Below are 19677 nucleotides of genomic sequence, written 5' to 3'. Positions count from 1 at the left end.
TGCATTGAGTAAATTTTGTAGGCTGTCACTCTAATACAATAGTATACTTCTTTTATTTTTTCACTCTAGGTATATTTACACTATGACAATACTTGGAAACTAAATAGGAATGATAAAAATAATTGTATAAGATCCAAAGCATTTTATTTTATGAAAATCTTACAGATTTCTGAAGTTTTTCCACTTCTTTTTATTTTATGTTGTACCTGGACCGTAGCTTTTTTAATGTCATAGACTGAAAGTGATGTTGTACTGCAGTTCATGCAAACTGAATCTGATGTATGTTTGAACTGTGGTGATAGGTCATTGCAATCCTGAGTTATAATGTCTCAAAAGAGGGATGTCTTGTGTATATCTGTAGGTGTGATGCCATGCATATCTAAACATGAAGTAAGTTTTCTTATACAGGAACATTCATCTCAACGAAAAAGCATTTAAGTTGTTGGATGATGTGAAGATGAAATTCCATATAGCATACAAACAAGGTAGTTAGATGTAGTTTCCATGGAAATGGAATTGCATTTAAGACCCAGCCTTATATCTTCTGTCCAGTCTTTGGTTTGAGGCATCCACATAAAGAAAATTAAAATTACAGGCATGGATGAAATGTCAAAAAATATTTAGACAATTTAAAGGAAGGAGTGCACTTTTCATGGAAATAGATCAGTGCTTAAATGTTTACCCATATTTTATTATCTCTGATTAGTGGTATATACTTTTTTATGCAGGCAGGTCATCACTACCTATCTACATATGAGGACCATAGAATACTTGAATAATGAATTGTACCTTCTTTTAGATTTTAATGCTGAATTATGATAGGTTAATCATCTCAGTTATTTTTTAGTGCAAAGAATGTTATTTGTTTATTTAAAATCATAGATTAAATGCAACTAGATGCATACTGAATGATATGCTTAGAAAAACCCCAATTATCATAGATATGGAGCATTCATGGAGGAAAGTTTACTAATTTTGGGGGTATTATCTTTACTGGAGAATGATTTAGGCATATTGTGCAGGGGAAAAATAGATTTTTCATATAGAGATGAACCACTAAGGGAATACTTTTGTTGGAAAGCCAGTTTGTATACATTTCTACATTTTTCAGCAGTTTTATCCCTTTTTTTTATATTCTGTACAGTTACAATGGGGAGGATAGGGGGTGGAGGGTTAAAGGTTGATGTAAGATGCGTGGATGTGCATAAACGTACCTATTAAGGGGAAGAAGTACACCTTGTTTTTTTGTCATTTGAATATGTTTAAAGGCAATGAATTATCCCTTGTGTCTTTAGATATTTTCTGTATCTTTACAAGCTGATTTGTGTGAAAAATGATATATATTTGATTAAATTGTCATTACTTGCAGTGCCGAGAAAATGTTGATGGTCGAAGGTGTGATCGCTGTGAGGAGAACACTTACGACAAACAAGCTGGCTGCATTGGTGTGTACATTTTATATCATTGTACATAAAGATGTGGTACTTTTAGGGATTTTTTTTCATTTTTTACAGTTTTTATACTTCACAGATGGAGGGCTTGAATGAAGAGAGGCCAACTGAGAGGATATGATCGTCATACGTGGAGGGTGATGAGGAGTTAGAGTAAATGTAAGAAAAAGTGAGGTAATGAGGTGCAGAAGGGGTTGAGACATTTTGGTTTAAGCACAAGTTGGAATGGAGATGATCTGTAGAAAATGGAGTTCTTTAGGTAGCTGGGTGTGGATGTGACATTGGATGTAACCATGGAGGTAGAAGTGAGGCAGAATGAAAGAGGGGAGGTTGCATGAAGTACCTTTTGGGAAGAGAGGTCTGTGTAGGGCACTGATGGGTATTTTTGTAGGTAAAATAGTCCCTACAGTGTTGTATTGATGGGAGTCTTGTGCTTTGGATGAACAAGAAGGGAAAAGAGTGGATGCTTTGAAACTGGAATGGTTACAGGTAGTTTGATACTGTAAGGAATGACAGAGTAAGAGAGAGAGAGGTGTGGTGGTGACCAAAGTCTGTTAAAGAGGGCCAACCAGGATATGCTGAAGTGGAAGGGATAATAAATAGGGGGAGACTTAGATGGAAGGTTGTAGTGAAGCAGGCTTTGGGTTATTAGCCCCTGAATATTCAGGAGGGCGATAGAAGTGCATTAGATAGAATAAACTGGATCATTGTGATACATAGGAGGTGATGTTGTTGTGCTGATCTAGTCCATATATAGTGGTCAAAGTAAACATTGACTGTGGATGGTAGTGTGTGGTTTTGGTATATTATACAAGGCAGAGATTGGATGCATGTAAATGATGCCATTGTTCATTTGTTCCTGTCACAGTCATATTAAGATGGGAAAGGCAGTTTGGTATAGAAAAAAGAATTTTAATTACTGTTTCTTTCTTTCCTTCATTTTTTTTGTCATCATTCTTCTCTAAAAGCTAATGCCCTGATATACAGCATTTCTCTACAGATTGCCCTGCATGCTACAATCTTGTGTTGGATAGTGTAAGTGTACACCGCGAAAGGCTGGCAGAGTTGGAGCGTCTCCTGTCAGACATTGTGAGCAACCCGACTGTACTTGACGATGATGACTTTGATGAAACTTTAAGAACAGTCATGAGTCAGGTTGAACAGTTATGGGATGATGCTCGGGAAGCTGCTCGATCTGGAGGTGAGGTTTTTTAATATTCTCATCTCTTTGAAACTTGCATTTATGTACCTTTTTTTATATATTGGTAGATTTATAAGTACAATTTGATTTAGATTTTAAAAATAGTCAAGGATTAATTTTTTTTATTGGCATGCCTGACCCAAGGCTTTTGTGAATACTGTTCGTCTGTCATCTGCCAGTCCATCCATCTCCCACTCTGTTGATTAATTATAGATTTTGGAAAAAACCTTGTCCACCTCTCTATATGCTTTCTGAGGCAATGTCACACTTTCATTTTAGTACTGTGTCACCCCTCCATTAGCCTTGAATACCATCTGTACATGGAATTGGCAAGGTTCCTGAAGTATTCTAGGTCCGTGTTTTGGATCCATATTGTTTTGAATGAGGCAAGGCAGGAAGCAGTCACCTGATTGTACATTTTGAGGGCCCAGAGCACCTAGAAATTTCACTTGTCCCCAAATTTTCTTGCTTCTGGTTGAGAAGTCGAGCTTTCTCCTTAGAAAGGTAAGAGCCAACCATGTTGAAGGAGAGGTATAAGAAATGTGGTGCCCTGAAGCTAAATTCCCAAAATGAAGTGGCAGTCAGATAGAGTAAAGAAAATATCTTTCCCTCAAGATAGCCTGAGGCACACTGGGGTGCTCACACCATTGAAAACACTAGTCTCAAGAACTAGATGTATGATCACTTCACCCAGAGAGCATCATATGCTTGTACCCACAATAAACCACATCTGTTTATTGCCTTTTGAAAATACATAAATATATGAAGGCAAACGATGCTTTTTGTGGATATTGTATTTGATGCTGGTACCACTCGCACAGGGCTCCTGCAGCTTCAAGGTTGTGCTGCAAACATAAGCAGGGAAAGGATGGACTCCTTTGAAGTGCTAAGTTCTTTGAAAGAATTGTAATCCTTTTCATTAATTGATGATGATGTAGCCTTGCCAAGGGTGATTTTTTTCATTTACAGCATACATTTATGCATGTGGAGTTCAGTAACGTCATTATTTTGTTATATATGTACTATCAGCTTTCCTGTCTCTCATAAGCTGCCAGTTTCCATCCATAAGCTTTTGATTAATGCTTTGATTGCCTTTCCAGATACTGCTTCACTGATTTTGATAGCTTGGCTTGGGTGATCCTTGCACCAAGATCTAGTTCAGCTCTCATTATGTCATCCATAAAGATTTTCATTACTTTGATCAACTTTGTCCATTTACAAACAAAATTGAAGGCATTAATTTTGGACCAATGACTGTTATTTGTACAAATGAAGAACGTAAATCAAGGCCACATTATGAATGAACATATAAAAAACATTTGAAATTTTTATCCCAAAGTGTGGGACAAATAGCTGTTAACTTTAGAATGAAATGTTTAATTGATATGGAAAATTATATTAGTGAACTTATATCAGTATCTCCAACTCCTCATTCCCTTTGAGAACTCCACTCTTGGGGGATGAGCATAGCAGAAATGACTCTAGGAACCCTTTCACAAACTTGTGGGTAATCTCCAGTTTTCCCTCCTTGGATCCTAGCTGTCCTATCCTCACTTGTCTATGTCTCATTATTTTTTTTTTACCAAATAATCATCATGCATCCTCTTTACATGACTAAACAACTTTAGGATATTTTCCTTAACCCACTGTATGACACCACTCTTGACATCCTGCATCTCCAATCCATATAATTTTCCATAAAATTCATTTATGAAAAATTCCATTGGTTATGATGAACATAATGTCACTTCAGCAGCCTTAATTGTAGAAGTGCTTGCTGTTATATGGCCATATTTGACATCCATAGGCTAGGACTAACAGAATTGTGCTGTCCTGTCACTCCTTTCTTGTACATTCATGATCACAGTTTTCCCTTTCTCGGTTCTTCCAGGTCACCTCTCTCCCTTGACACCACCTACATTTCTCATTTCCATTGTGTCATATGTACATAATTCCAAACATATGGGGTCTCTAGTTTCTTTCAGAAGCTTGCCATGTATGTGAAACTTGTACGTTCTGAAAAAAAAAAAGTACAACATTTACCATTTAAATTAAGGATCTCATGCATCAGGTTTTATTTTTGGAACAAATCCTGTTACTACTTTTGGTGGGGATATCATATGCCTGGTGGAATGATGCAGTCTTAGAAGTCATGTGACTCAGCTTGCTACCTCAGTTACACCATATCTAAAATACTTCACTTCCTCCAATTTTTCTCCATTTAAACTCACACCCCAGCTAACTTGTCCCTCAACCCATCTGAACCTAATAAGCTTGCTTTTGTTCACATTTACTTTTCACTTCCTCTTTTCACCCATTCTTCCAAACTCAGTCACCGACTCTGTAGTTTTTCACTTGAATCTGCTGCTAATGCAGTCTCATCAGCAAAAAATAACCGACTCACTCCCCAGGCCCTCTCATCCCCCTTAGACTGCATACTCGCCCTTCTCTCCAAGACTCTCACATTTACCTCCCTCTATCCCATCCATAAACAAATCGAACAACCATGGTGACATTACATACCCCTGCCACAAACCAACCTTCACTTGGAACGTTCACTCTCCTCTCTTCCCACTTATACACAAGCCTTACACCCATGATAAAAACTTGTCACTGCTTCTAGCAGCTTTCCTTCCACATCATATGTTCTTAAGGCCTTCTGCAAAGTATCTCTGTCAACTCTATCATATTCCTTCTCTAGGTCCATTAATGACACAGAGAAATCCATCTTTTTTTCTAAGTATATCTCACACACATTCTTTAAAGCAAACACCTGTTCCACATAGCCTCTACCACTTCTGAAACCACACTTCTCCTTCCCAAACTGATGCTCTGTACATATCTTCACCATCTAAATTAATTCCCTGAACCACACATTCTCTGTCACTCCTGAATATGTACTGCTCATTTCTAATCTGATGCTCTGAACATGCCTTCACCTTCTTAATCACTACTCTTCCTCACAACTTACCAAGTATACTCAAGAAACTTATACCTCGCCATGATTCATCCATACTTTGAAAATCCTTACCAACTAATCAAGAAAACAGTTTCATTCAGAAGCTTGCCATGTATGTGAAACTTGTACATTCTGAAAAAAAATGTACAACATTTATTATTTAAATTAAGGATCTCATGCATCAGGTTTTATTTTTGGAACAAATCCTGTTACTAACTTTGGTGGGGATATCAGAATCCTGGTGGAATGATGCAGTCTTAGAAGTCATGCGACTTAGCTTGCTATCTCAGTTACACCATATCTAAAATACTTCACTTCCTCCAATTTCTTTCAGAAGCTTGCCACGTATGTGAAACTTGTACATTCTGAAAAAAAAAATTACAACATTTACCATTTAAATTAAGGATCTCATGCATCAGGTTTTATTTTTGGAACAAAACCTGTTACTAATTTTGGTGGGGATATCATATGCCTGGTGGAATGATGCAGTCTTAGAAGTCATGCGACTCAGCTTGCTACCTCAGTTACACCATATCTAAAATACTTCACTTCCTCCAAGTTTTCTCCATTTAAACTCACACCCCAGCTAACTTGTCCCTCAACCCATCTGAACCTAGTAAGCTTGCTTTTGTTCACATTAACTTTTCACTTCTTCTTTTCACCCATTCTTCCAAACTCAGTCACCAACTCTGTAGTTTTTCACTTGAATCTGCTGCTAATGCAGTCTCATCAGCAAACAATAACCGACTCACTTCCCAGGCCCTCTCAACCCCCTTAGACTGCATACGCGCCCTTCTCTCCAAGACTCTCACATTTACCTCCCTCTATCCCATCCATAAACAAATCGAACAACCATGGTGACATTACATACCCCTGCCACAAACCAACCTTCACTTGGAACGTTCACTCTCCTCTCTTCCCACTTATACACAAGCCTTACACCCATGATAAAAACTTGTCACTGCTTCTAGCAGCTTTCCTCCCACATCATATGTTCTCAAGACCTTCTGCAAAGTATCTCTGTCAACTCTATCATATTCCTTCTCTAGGTCCATTAATGACACAGAGAAATCCATCTTTTTTTCTAAGTATATCTCACACATTCTTTAAAGCAAACACCTGTTCCACATAGCCTCTACCACTTCTGAAACCACACTTCTCCTTCCCAAACTGATGCTCTGTACATATCTTCACCATCTAAATTAATTCCCTGAACCACACATTCTCTGTCACTCCTGAATATGTACTGCTCATTTCTAATCTGATGCTCTGAACATGCCTTCACCTTCTTAATCACTACTCTTCCTCACAACTTACCAAGTATACTCAAGAAACTTATACCTCGCCATGATTCATCCATACTTTGAAAATCCTTACCAACTAATCAAGAAAACAGTTTCATTCAGAAGCTTGCCACGTATGTGAAACTTGTACATTCTGAAAAAAAATGTACAACATTTATTATTTAAATTAAGGATCTCATGCATCAGGTTTTATTTTTGGAACAAATCCTGTTACTAACTTTGGTGGGGATATCAGAATCCTGGTGGAATGATGCAGTCTTAGAAGTCATGTGACTTAGCTTGCTACCTCAGTTTCACCAAATCTAACATACTTCACTTCCTCCAATTTCTTTCAGAAGCTTGCCACGTATGTGAAACTTGTACATTCTGAAAAAAAAGTACAACATTTACCATTTAAATTAAGGATCTCATGCATCAGGTTTTATTTTTGGAACAAATCCTGTTACTAACTTTGGTGGGGATATCAGATGCCTGGTGGAATGATGCAGTCTTAGAAGTCATGCGACTTAGCTTGCTACCTCAGTTACACCATATCTAAAATGCTTCACTTCCTCCAATTTCTTTCAGAAGCTTGCCACGTATGTGAAACTTGTACATTCTGAAAGAAAAAGTACAACATTTACCATTTAAATTAAGGATCTCATGCATCAGGTTTTATTTTTGGAACAAATCCTGTTACTAATTTTGGTGGGGATATCATATGCCTGGTGGAATGATGCAATCTTAGAGTCATGTGACTCAGCTTGCTACCTCAGTTACACCATATCTAAAATACTTCACTTCCTCCAAGTTTTCTCCATTTAAACTCACACCCCAGCTAACTTGTCCCTCAACCCATCTGAACCTAATAAGCTTGCTTTTGTTCACATTAACTTTTCACTTCTTTTCACCCATTCTTCCAAACTCAGTCATCAACTCTGTAGTTTTTCACTTGAATCAGCTGCTAATGCAGTCTCATCAGCAAACAATAACCGACTCACTTCCCAGGCCCTCTCATCCCCCTTAGACTGCATACTCGCCCTTCTCTCCAAGACTCTCACATTTACCTCCCTCTATCCCATCCATAAACAAATCGAACAACCATGGTGACATTAAATACCCCTGCCACAAACCAACCTTCACTTGGAACGTTCACTCTCCTCTCTTCCCACTTATACACAAGCCTTACACCCATGATAAAAACTTGTCACTGCTTCTAGCAGCTTTCCTCCCACATCATATGTTCTCAAGACCTTCTGCAAAGTATCTCTGTCAACTCTATCATATTCCTTCTCTAGGTCCATTAATGACACAGAGAAATCCATCTTTTTTTCTACTCTATCATATTCCTTCTCTAGGTCCATTAATGACACAGAGAAATCCATCTTTTTTTCTAAGTATATCTCACACACATTCTTTAAAGCAAACACCTGTTCCACATAGCCTCTACCACTTCTGAAACCACACTTCTCCTTCCCAAACTGATACTCTGTACATATCTTCACCATCTAAATTAATTCCCTGAACCACACATTCTCTGTCACTCCTGAATATGTACTGCTCATTTCTAATCTGATGCTCTGAACATGCCTTCACCTTCTTAATCACTACTCTTCCTCACAACTTACCATGTATACTCAAGAAACTTAAACCTCGCCATGATTCATCCATACTTTGAAAATCCTTACCAACTAATCAAGAAAACAGTTTCATTCAGAAGCTTGCCACGTATGTGAAACTTGTACATTCTGAAAAAAATGTACAACATTTATTATTTAAATTAAGGATCTCATGCATCAGGGTTTATTTTTGGAACAAATCCTGTTACTAACTTTGGTGGGGATATCAGAATCCTGGTGGAATGATGCAGTCTTAGAAGTCATGTGACTTAGCTTGCTACCTCAGTTTCACCTAATCTAACATACTTCACTTCCTCCAATTTCTTTCAGAAGCTTGCCACGTATGTGAAACTTGTACATTCTGAAAAAAAAGTACAACATTTACCATTTAAATTAAGGATCTCATGCATCAGGTTTTATTTTTGGAACAAATCCTGTTACTAACTTTGGTGGGGATATCAGATGCCTGGTGGAATGATGCAGTCTTAGAAGTCATGCGACTTAGCTTGCTACCTCAGTTACACCATATCTGAAATGCTTCACTTCCTCCAATTTCTTTCAGAAACTTGCCACGTATGTGAAACTTGTACATTCTGAAAGAAAAAGTACAACATTTACCATTTAAATTAAGGATCTCATGCATCAGGTTTTATTTTTGGAACAAATCCTGTTACTAATTTTGGTGGGGATATCATATGCCGGGTGGAATGATGCAATCTTAGAGTCATGTGACTCAGCTTGCTACCTCAGTTACACCATATCTAAAATACTTCACTTCCTCCAAGTTTTCTCCATTCAAACTCACACCTCAGCTAACTTGTCCCTCAACCCATCTGAACCTAATAAGCTTGCTTTTGTTCACATTTACTTTTCACTTCCTCTTTTCATCCATTCTTCCAAACTCAGTCACCAACTCTGTAGTTTTTTACTTGAATCTGCTGCTAATGCAGTCTCATCAGCAAACAATAACCGACTCACTTCCCAGGCCCTCTCATCCCCCTTAGACTGCATACTCGCCTTTCTCTCCAAGACTCTATCCCATCCATAAACAAATCGAACAACCATGGTGACATTACATACCCCTGCCAAAAACCAACCTTCACTTGGAACTGTTCACTCTCCTCTCTTCCCACTTATACACAAGCCTTACACCCTTGATAAAAACTTGTCACTGCTTCTAGCAGCTTTCCTCCCACATCATATGTTCTTAAGACCTTCTGCAAAGTATCTCTGTCAACTCTATCATATTCCTTCTCGAGGTCCATTAATGACACAGAGAAATCCATCTTTTTTTCTAAGTATATCTCACACACATTCTTTAAAGCAAACACCTGTTCCTCATAGCATCTACCACTTCTGAAACCACACTTCTCCTTCCCAAACTGATGCTCTGTACATATCTTCACCATCTCAATTAATTCCCTGAACCACACATTTTCTGTCACTCCTGAATATGTACTGCTCATCTCTAATCTGATGCTCTGAACATGCCTTCACCTTCTTAATCACTACTCTCCCTCACAACTTACCAAGTATACTCAAGAAACTTATACCTCGCCATGATTCATCCATACTTTGAAAATCCTTACCAACCAATCAAGAAAGCAGTTTCTTTCAGAAGCTTGCCACGTATGTGAAACTTGTACATTCTGAAAAAAAAAGTACAACATTAATTATTTAAATTAAGGATCTCACGCATCAGGTTTTATTTTTGGAGCAAATCCTGTTTCTAACTTTGGTGGGGATATCAGATGCCTGTTGGAATGATGCAGTCTTAGAAGTCATGTGACTCAGCTTGCTACCTCAGTTACACCATATCTAAAATACTTCACTTCCTCCAATTTCTTTCAGAAACTTGCCACGTATATGAAACTTGTACATTCTGAAAAAAAAAAGTACAACATTTACCATTTAAATTAAGGGTCTCATGCATCAGGTTTTATTTTTGGAACAAATCCTGTTACTAATTTTGGTGGGGATATCATATGCCTGGTGGAATGACGCAGTCTTAGAAGTCATGTGACTCAGCTTGCTACCTTAGTTACACCATATCTAAAATACTTCACTTCCTCCAATTTTTCTCCATTTAAACTCACACCCCAGCAAACTTGTCCTTCAACCCATCTGAATCTAATAAGCTTGCTTTTGTTCACATTTACTTTTCACTTTCTTGTTTCACCCATTCTTCCAAACTCAGTCACCAACTCCGTAGTTTTTCACTTGAATCTGCTGCTAATGCAGTCTCATCAGCAAACAATAACCGACTCACTTCCCAGGCCCTCTCATCCCCCTTAGACTGCATACTCGCCTTTCTCTCCAAGACTCTCACATTTACCTCCCTCTATCCCATCCATAAACAAAATGAACAACCATGGTGACATTACATACCCCTGCCACAAACCAACCTTCACTTGGAACTGTTCACTATCCTCTCTTCCCAATTATACACAAGCCTTACATCCTTGATAAAAACTTGTCACTGCTTCTAGCAGCTTTCCTCCCACATTATATGTTCTCAAGACCTTCTGCAAAGTATCTCTGTCAACTCTATCATATTCCTTCTCTAGGTCCATTAATGACACAGAGAAATCCATCTGTTTTTCTAAGTATATCTCATACACATTCTTTAAAGCAAACACCTGTTCCACATAGCCTCTACCACTTCTGAAACCACACTTCTCCTTCCCAAACTGATGCTCTGTACATATCTTCACCATCTCAATTAATTCCCTGAACCACACATTCTCTGTCACTCCTGAATATGTACTGCTCATCTCTCATCTGATGCTCTGAACATGCCTTCACCTTCTTAATCACTACTCTCCCTAACAACTTACCAAGTATACTCAAGAAACTTATTCGCCATGATTCATCCATACTTTGAAAATCCTTACCAACCAATCAAGAAAACAGTTTCTTTCAGAAGCTTGCCACGTATGTGAAACTTGTACATTCTGAAAAAAAAAAGGACAACATTTATTATTTAAATTAAGGATCTCATGCATCAGGTTTTATTTTTGGAACAATTCCTGTTTCTAACTTTGGCTGGGATATCATATGCCTGGTGGACTGATGCAGTCTTAGAAGTCATGTGACTCAGCTTGCTACCTCAGTTACACCATATCTAAAATACTTCACTTCCTCCAATTTCTTTCAGAAGCTTGCCACGTATGTGAAACATGTACATTCTGAAAAAAAAAAGTACATTTACCATTTAAATTAAGAATCTCATGCATCAGGTTTTATTTTTGGAACAAATCCTGTTTCTAATTTTGGCTGGGATATCATATGCCTGGTGGAATGATGCAATCTTAGAAGTCATGTGACTCAGCTTGCTACCTCAGTTACACCATATCTAAAATACTTCACTTCCTCCAATTTTTCTCCATTTAAACTCACACCCCAGCTAACTTGTCCCTCAACCCATCTGAATCTAATGAGCTTGCTTTCATTCACATTTACTTTTCACTTCCTCTTTTCATCCATTCTTCCAAACTTAGTCACCAACTCCGTAGGTTTTCACTTGAATCTGCTGCTAATGCAGTCTCATCAGCAAACAATAACCGACTCACTTCCCAGGCCCTCTCATCCCCCTTAGACTGCATACTTGCCCTTCTCTCCAAGACTCTCACATTTACCTCCCTTACCATCCCATCCATAAACAAATTGAACAACCATGGTGACATTACATACCCCTGCCAAAAACCAACCTTCACTTGGAACTGTTCACTCTCCTCTCTTCCCACTTATACACAAGCCTTACACCCTTGATAAAAACTTGTCACTGCTTCTAGCAGCTTTCCTCCCACATCATATGTTCTTAAGACCTTCTGCAAAGTATCTCTGTCAACTCTATCATATTCCTTCTCTAGGTCCATTAATGACACAGAGAAATCCATCTTTTTTTCTAAGTATATCTCACACACATTCTTTAAAGCAAACACCTGTTCCACATAGCCTCTACCACTTCTGAAACCACACTTCTCCTTCCCAAACTGATGCTCTGTACATATCTTCACCATCTCAATTAATTCCCTAAACCACACATTCTCTGTCACTCCTGAATATGTACTGCTCATCTCTAATCTGATGCTCTGAACATGCCTTCACCTTCTTAATCACTACTCTTCCTCACAACTTACCAAGTATACTCAAGAAACTTATACCTTGCCATGATTCATCCATACTTTGAAAATCCTTACCAACTAATCAAGAAAAGTTTCTTTCAGAAGCTTGCCACGTATGTGAAACTTGTACATTCTGAAAAAAAAAGTACAACATTTATTATTTGAATTAAGGATCTCATGCATCAGGTTTTATTTTTGGAACAAATCCTGTTTCTAATTTTGGTGGGGATATCAGATGCCTGGTGGAATGATGCAGTCTTAGAAGTCATGTGACTCAGCTTGTTACCTCAGTTACACCTAATCTAACATACTTCACTTCCTCCAATTTCTTTCAGAAGCTTGCCACGTATGTGAAACTTGTACATTCTGAAAAAAAAAGGACATCATTTACCATTTAAATTAAGGATCTCATGCATCAGGTTTTATTTTTGGAACAAATCCTGTTACTAATTTTGGTGGGGATATCATATGCCTGGTGGAATGACGCAGTCTTAGAAGTCATGTGACTCAACTTGCTACCTCAGTTACACCATATCTAAAATACTTCACTTCCTCCAATTTTTCTCCATTTAAACTCACACCCCAGCAAACTTGTCCCTCAACCCATCTGAACCTAATAAGCTTGCTTTTGTTCACATTAACTTTTCACTTCTTTTCACCCATTCTTCCAAACTCAGTCACCAACTCTGTAGTTCTTCACTTGAATCAGCTGCTAATGCAGTCTCATCAGCAAACAATAACCGACTCACTTCCCAGGCCCTCTCATCCCCCTTAGACTGCATACTCGCCCTTCTCTCCAAGACTCTCACATTTACCTCCCTCTATCCCATCCATAAACAAATCGAACAACCATGGTGACATTACATACCCCTGCCACAAACCAACCTTCACTTGGAACGTTCACTCTCCTCTCTTCCCACTTATACACAAGCCTTACACCCATGATAAAAACTTGTCACTGCTTCTAGCAGCTTTCCTCCACATTCATATGTTCTCAAGACCTTCTGCAAAGTATCTCTGTCAACTCTATCATATTCCTTCTCTAGGTCCATTAATGACACAGAGAAATCCATCTTTTTTTCTAAGTATATCTCACACACATTCTTTAAAGCAAACACCTGTTCCACATAGCCTCTACCACTTCTGAAACCACACTTCTCCTTCCCAAACTGATGCTCTGTACATATCTTCACCATCTAAATTAATTCCCTGAACCACACATTCTCTGTCACTCCTGAATATGTACTGCTCATTTCTAATCTGATGCTCTGAACATGCCTTCACCTTCTTAATCACTACTCTTCCTCACAACTTACCAAGTATACTCAAGAAACTTATACCTCGCCATGATTCATCCATACTTTGAAAATCCTTACCAACTAATCAAGAAAACAGTTTCATTCAGAAGCTTGCCACGTATGTGAAACTTGTACATTCTGAAAAAAAATGTACAACATTTATTATTTAAATTAAGGATCTCATGCAGCAGGTTTTATTTTTGGAACAAATCCTGTTACTAACTTTGGTGGGGATATCAGAATCCTGGTGGAATGATGCAGTCTTAGAAGTCATGCGACTTAGCTTGCTACCTCAGTTACACCATATCTAAAATACTTCACTTCCTCCAATTTCTTTCAGAAGCTTGCCACGTATGTGAAACTTGTACATTCTGAAAAAAAAGTACAACATTTACCATTTAAATTAAGGATCTCATGCATCAGGTTTTATTTTTGGAACAAATCCTGTTACTAACTTTGGTGGGGATATCAGATGCCTGGTGGAATGATGCAGTCTTAGAAGTCATGCGACTTAGCTTGCTACCTCAGTTACACCATATCTAAAATGCTTCACTTCCTCCAATTTCTTTCAGAAGCTTGCCACGTATGTGAAACTTGTACATTCTGAAAGAAAAAGTACAACATTTACCATTTAAATTAAGGATCTCATGCATCAGGTTTTATTTTTGGAACAAATCCTGTTACTAATTTTGGTGGGGATATCATATGCCTGGTGGAATGATGCAATCTTAGAGTCATGTGACTCAGCTTGCTACCTCAGTTACACCATATCTAAAATACTTCACTTCCTCCAAGTTTTCTCCATTTAAACTCACACCCCAGCTAACTTGTCCCTCAACCCATCTGAACCTAATAAGCTTGCTTTTGTTCACATTAACTTTTCACTTCTTTTCACCCATTCTTCCAAACTCAGTCACCAACTCTGTAGTTTTTCACTTGAATCAGCTGCTAATGCAGTCCTATCAGCAAACAATAACCGACTCACTTCCCAGGCCCTCTCATCCCCCTTAGACTGCATACTCGCCCTTCTCTCCAAGACTCTCACATTTACCTCCCTCTATCCCATCCATAAACAAATCGAACAACCATGGTGACATTACATACCCCTGCCACAAACCAACCTTCACTTGGAACGTTCACTCTCCTCTCTTCCCACTTATACACAAGCCTTACACCCATGATAAAAACTTGTCACTGCTTCTAGCAGCTTTCCTTCCACATCATATGTTCTCAAGACCTTCTGCAAAGTATCTCTGTCAACTCTATCATATTCCTTCTCTAGGTCCATTAATGACACAGATAAATCCATCTTTTTTTCTAAGTATATCTCACACACATTCTTTAAAGCAAACACCTGTTCCACATAGCCTCTACCACTTCTGAAACCACACTTCTCCTTCCCAAACTGATGCTCTGTACATATCTTCACCATCTAAATTAATTCCCTGAACCACACATTCTCTGTCACTCCTGAATATGTACTGCTCATTTCTAATCTGATGCTCTGAACATGCCTTCACCTTCTTAATCACTACTCTTCCTCACAACTTACCAAGTATACTCAAGAAACTTATACCTCGCCATGATTCATCCATACTTTGAAAATCCTTACCAACTAATCAAGAAAACAGTTTCATTCAGAAGCTTGCCACGTATGTGAAACTTGTACATTCTGAAAAAAAATGTACAACATTTATTATTTAAATTAAGGATCTCATGCAGCAGGGTTTATTTTTGGAACAAATCCTGTTACTAACTTTGGTGGGGATATCAGAATCCTGGTGGAATGATGCAGTCTTAGAAGTCATGTGACTTAGCTTGCTACCTCAGTTTCACCTAATCTAACATACTTCACTTCCTCCAATTTCTTTCAGAAGCTTGCCACGTATGTGAAACTTGTACATTCTGAAAAAAAAGTACAACATTTACCATTTAAATTAAGGATCTCATGCATCAGGTTTTATTTTTGGAACAAATCCTGTTACTAACTTTGGTGGGGATATCAGATGCCTGGTGGAATGATGCAGTCTTAGAAGTCATGCGACTTAGCTTGCTACCTCAGTTACACCATATCTGAAATGCTTCACTTCCTCCAATTTCTTTCAGAAACTTGCCACGTATGTGAAACTTGTACATTCTGAAAGAAAAAGTACAACATTTACCATTTAAATTAAGGATCTCATGCATCAGGTTTTATTTTTGGAACAAATCCTGTTACTAATTTTGGTGGGGATATCATATGCCTGGTGGAATGATGCAATCTTAGAGTCATGTGACTCAGCTTGCTACCTCAGTTACACCATATCTAAAATACTTCACTTCCTCCAAGTTTTCTCCATTCAAACTCACACCTCAGCTAACTTGTCCCTCAACCTATCTGAACCTAATAAGCTTGCTTTTGTTCACATTTACTTTTCACTTCCTCTTTTCATCCATTCTTCCAAACTCAGTCACCAACTCTGTAGTTTTTCACTTGAATCTGCTGCTAATGCAGTCTCATCAGCAAACAATAACCGACTCACTTCCCAGGCCCTCTCATCCCCCTTAGACTGCATACTCGCCTTTCTCTCCAAGACTCTATCCCATCCATAAACAAATCGAACAACCATGGTGACATTACATACCCCTGCCACAAACCAACCTTCACTTGGAACTGTTCACTCTCCTCTCTTCCCACTTATACACAAGCCTTACACCCTTGATAAAAACTTGTCACTGCTTCTAGCAGCTTTCCTCCCACATCATATGTTCTTAAGACCTTCTGCAAAGTATCTCTGTCAACTCTATCATATTCCTTCTCGAGGTCCATTAATGACACAGAGAAATCCATCTTTTTTTCTAAGTATATCTCACACACATTCTTTAAAGCAAACACCTGTTCCTCATAGCATCTACCACTTCTGAAACCACACTTCTCCTTCCCAAACTGATGCTCTGTACATATCTTCACCATCTCAATTAATTCCCTGAACCACACATTTTCTGTCACTCCTGAATATGTACTGCTCATCTCTAATCTGATGCTCTGAACATGCCTTCACCTTCTTAATCACTACTCTCCCTCACAACTTACCAAGTATACTCAAGAAACTTATACCTCGCCATGATTCATCCATACTTTGAAAATCCTTACCAACCAATCAAGAAAACAGTTTCTTTCAGAATCTTGCCACGTATGTGAAACTTGTACATTCTGAAAAAAAAAGTACAACATTAATTATTTAAATTAAGGATCTCACGCATCAGGTTTTATTTTTGGAGCAAATCCTGTTTCTAACTTTGGTGGGGATATCAGATGCCTGTTGGAATGATGCAGTCTTAGAAGTCATGTGACTCAGCTTGCTACCTCAGTTACACCATATCTAAAATACTTCACTTCCTCCAATTTCTTTCAGAAACTTGCCACGTATGTGAAACTTGTACATTCTGAAAAAAAAAAGTACAACATTTACCATTTAAATTAAGGGTCTCATGCATCAGGTTTTATTTTTGGAACAAATCCTGTTACTAATTTTGGTGGGGATATCATATGCCTGGTGGAATGACGCAGTCTTAGAAGTCATGTGACTCAGCTTGCTACCTTAGTTACACCATATCTAAAATACTTCACTTCCTCCAATTTTTCTCCATTTAAACTCACACCCCAGCAAACTTGTCCTTCAACCCATCTGAATCTAATAAGCTTGCTTTTGTTCACATTTACTTTTCACTTTCTCGTTTCACCCATTCTTCCAAACTCAGTCACCAACTCCGTAATTTTTCACTTGAATCTGCTGCTAATGCAGTCTCATCAGCAAACAATAACCGACTCACTTCCCAGGCCCTCTCATCCCCCTTAGACTGCATACTCGCCTTTCTCTCCAAGACTCTCACATTTACCTCCCTCTATCCCATCCATAAACAAAATGAACAACCATGGTGACATTACATACCCCTGCCACAAACCAACCTTCACTTGGAACTGTTCACTATCCTCTCTTCCCAATTATACACAAGCCTTACATCCTTGATAAAAACTTGTCACTGCTTCTAGCAGCTTTCCTCCCACATTATATGTTCTCAAGACCTTCTGCAAAGTATCTCTGTCAACTCTATCATATTCCTTCTCTAGGTCCATTAATGACACAGAGAAATCCATCTGTTTTTCTAAGTATATCTCATACACATTCTTTAAAGCAAACACCTGTTCCACATAGCCTCTACCACTTCTGAAACCACACTTCTCCTTCCCAAACTGATGCTCTGTACATATCTTCACCATCTCAATTAATTCCCTGAACCACACATTCTCTGTCACTCCTGAATATGTACTGCTCATCTCTCATCTGATGCTCTGAACATGCCTTCACCTTCTTAATCACTACTCTCCCTAACAACTTACCAAGTATACTCAAGAAACTTATTCGCCATGATTCATCCATACTTTGAAAATCCTTACCAACCAATCAAGAAAACAGTTTCTTTCAGAAGCTTGCCACGTATGTGAAACTTGTACATTCTGAAAAAAAAAAGGACAACATTTATTATTTAAATTAAGGATCTCATGCATCAGGTTTTATTTTTGGAACAATTCCTGTTTCTAACTTTGGCTGGGATATCATATGCCTGGTGGACTGATGCAGTCTTAGAAGTCATGTGACTCAGCTTGCTACCTCAGTTACACCATATCTAAAATACTTCACTTCCTCCAATTTCTTTCAGAAGCTTGCCACGTATGTGAAACATGTACATTCTGAAAAAAAAAGTACATTTACCATTTAAATTAAGAATCTCATGCATCAGGTTTTATTTTTGGAACAAATCCTGTTTCTAATTTTGGTGGGGATATCATATGCCTGGTGGAATGATGCAATCTTAGAAGTCATGTGACTCAGCTTGCTACCTCAGTTACACCATATCTAAAATACTTCACTTCCTCCAATTTTTCTCCATTTAAACTCACACCCCAGCTAACTTGTCCCTCAACCCATCTGAATCTAATGAGCTTGCTTTCATTCACATTTACTTTTCACTTCCTCTTTTCATCCATTCTTCCAAACTTAGTCACCAACTCCGTAGTTTTTCACTTGAATCTGCTGCTAATGCAGTCTCATCAGCAAACAATAACCGACTCACTTCCCAGGCCCTCTCATCCCCCTTAGACTGCATACTTGCCCTTCTCTCCAAGACTCTCACATTTACCTCCCTTACCATCCCATCCATAAACAAATTGAACAACCATGGTGACATTACATACCCCTGCCAAAAACCAACCTTCACTTGGAACTGTTCACTCTCCTCTCTTCCCACTTATACACAAGCCTTACACCCTTGATAAAAACTTGTCACTGCTTCTAGCAGCTTTCCTTCCACATCATATGTTCTTAAGACCTTCTGCAAAGTATCTCTGTCAACTCTATCATATTCCTTCTCTAGGTCCATTAATGACACAGAGAAATCCATCTGTTTTTCTAAGTATATCTCACACACATTCTTTAAAGCAAACACCTGTTCCACATAGCCTCTACCACTTCTGAAACCACACTTCTTCCCAAACTGATGCTCTGTACATATCTTCACCATCTCAATTAATTCCCTAAACCACACATTCTCTGTCACTCCTGAATATGTACTGCTCATCTCTAATCTGATGCTCTGAACATGCCTTCACCTTCTTAATCACTACTCTTCCTCACAACTTACCAAGTATACTCAAGAAACTTATACCTTGCCATGATTCATCCATACTTTGAAAATCCT

The 19677-nt window shown here is 38.4% G+C and overlaps 1 protein-coding gene and 1 long non-coding RNA gene across 10 annotated transcripts in view; one reads left to right on the top strand and one right to left on the bottom strand.

Annotated features, from left to right (window-relative positions):
• Positions 1 to 19677, top strand: part of LanB2 (laminin subunit gamma-1) — a 342671-nt gene that overhangs the window by 267296 nt on the left and 55698 nt on the right. For all 9 annotated transcript variants that reach the window (XM_071656602.1, XM_071656600.1, XM_071656601.1 and 6 more), the window contains 2 exons: positions 1370 to 1445; positions 2452 to 2652. In XM_071656602.1, coding sequence (XP_071512703.1) covers positions 1370 to 1445; positions 2452 to 2652 — 277 coding nt within the window. The remainder of the gene's footprint in view (positions 1 to 1369; positions 1446 to 2451; positions 2653 to 19677) is intronic.
• Positions 2659 to 8050, bottom strand: LOC139745924 (uncharacterized). The gene is made up of 4 exons (XR_011712020.1): positions 7366 to 8050; positions 7134 to 7281; positions 5829 to 5976; positions 2659 to 4668 (listed from the first exon to the last, which is right to left on the bottom strand). It is a non-coding gene; the product is annotated as an uncharacterized lncRNA (long non-coding RNA).

This window comes from Panulirus ornatus, chromosome 63 (genome assembly GCF_036320965.1).
Source record: "Panulirus ornatus isolate Po-2019 chromosome 63, ASM3632096v1, whole genome shotgun sequence".
NCBI classification, from domain to species: Eukaryota; Metazoa; Arthropoda; class Malacostraca; order Decapoda; family Palinuridae; genus Panulirus; species Panulirus ornatus.
The sequence above is the reverse complement of the archived record's forward strand: the minus strand, read 5'-3'. Positions and strand labels throughout refer to the sequence as shown.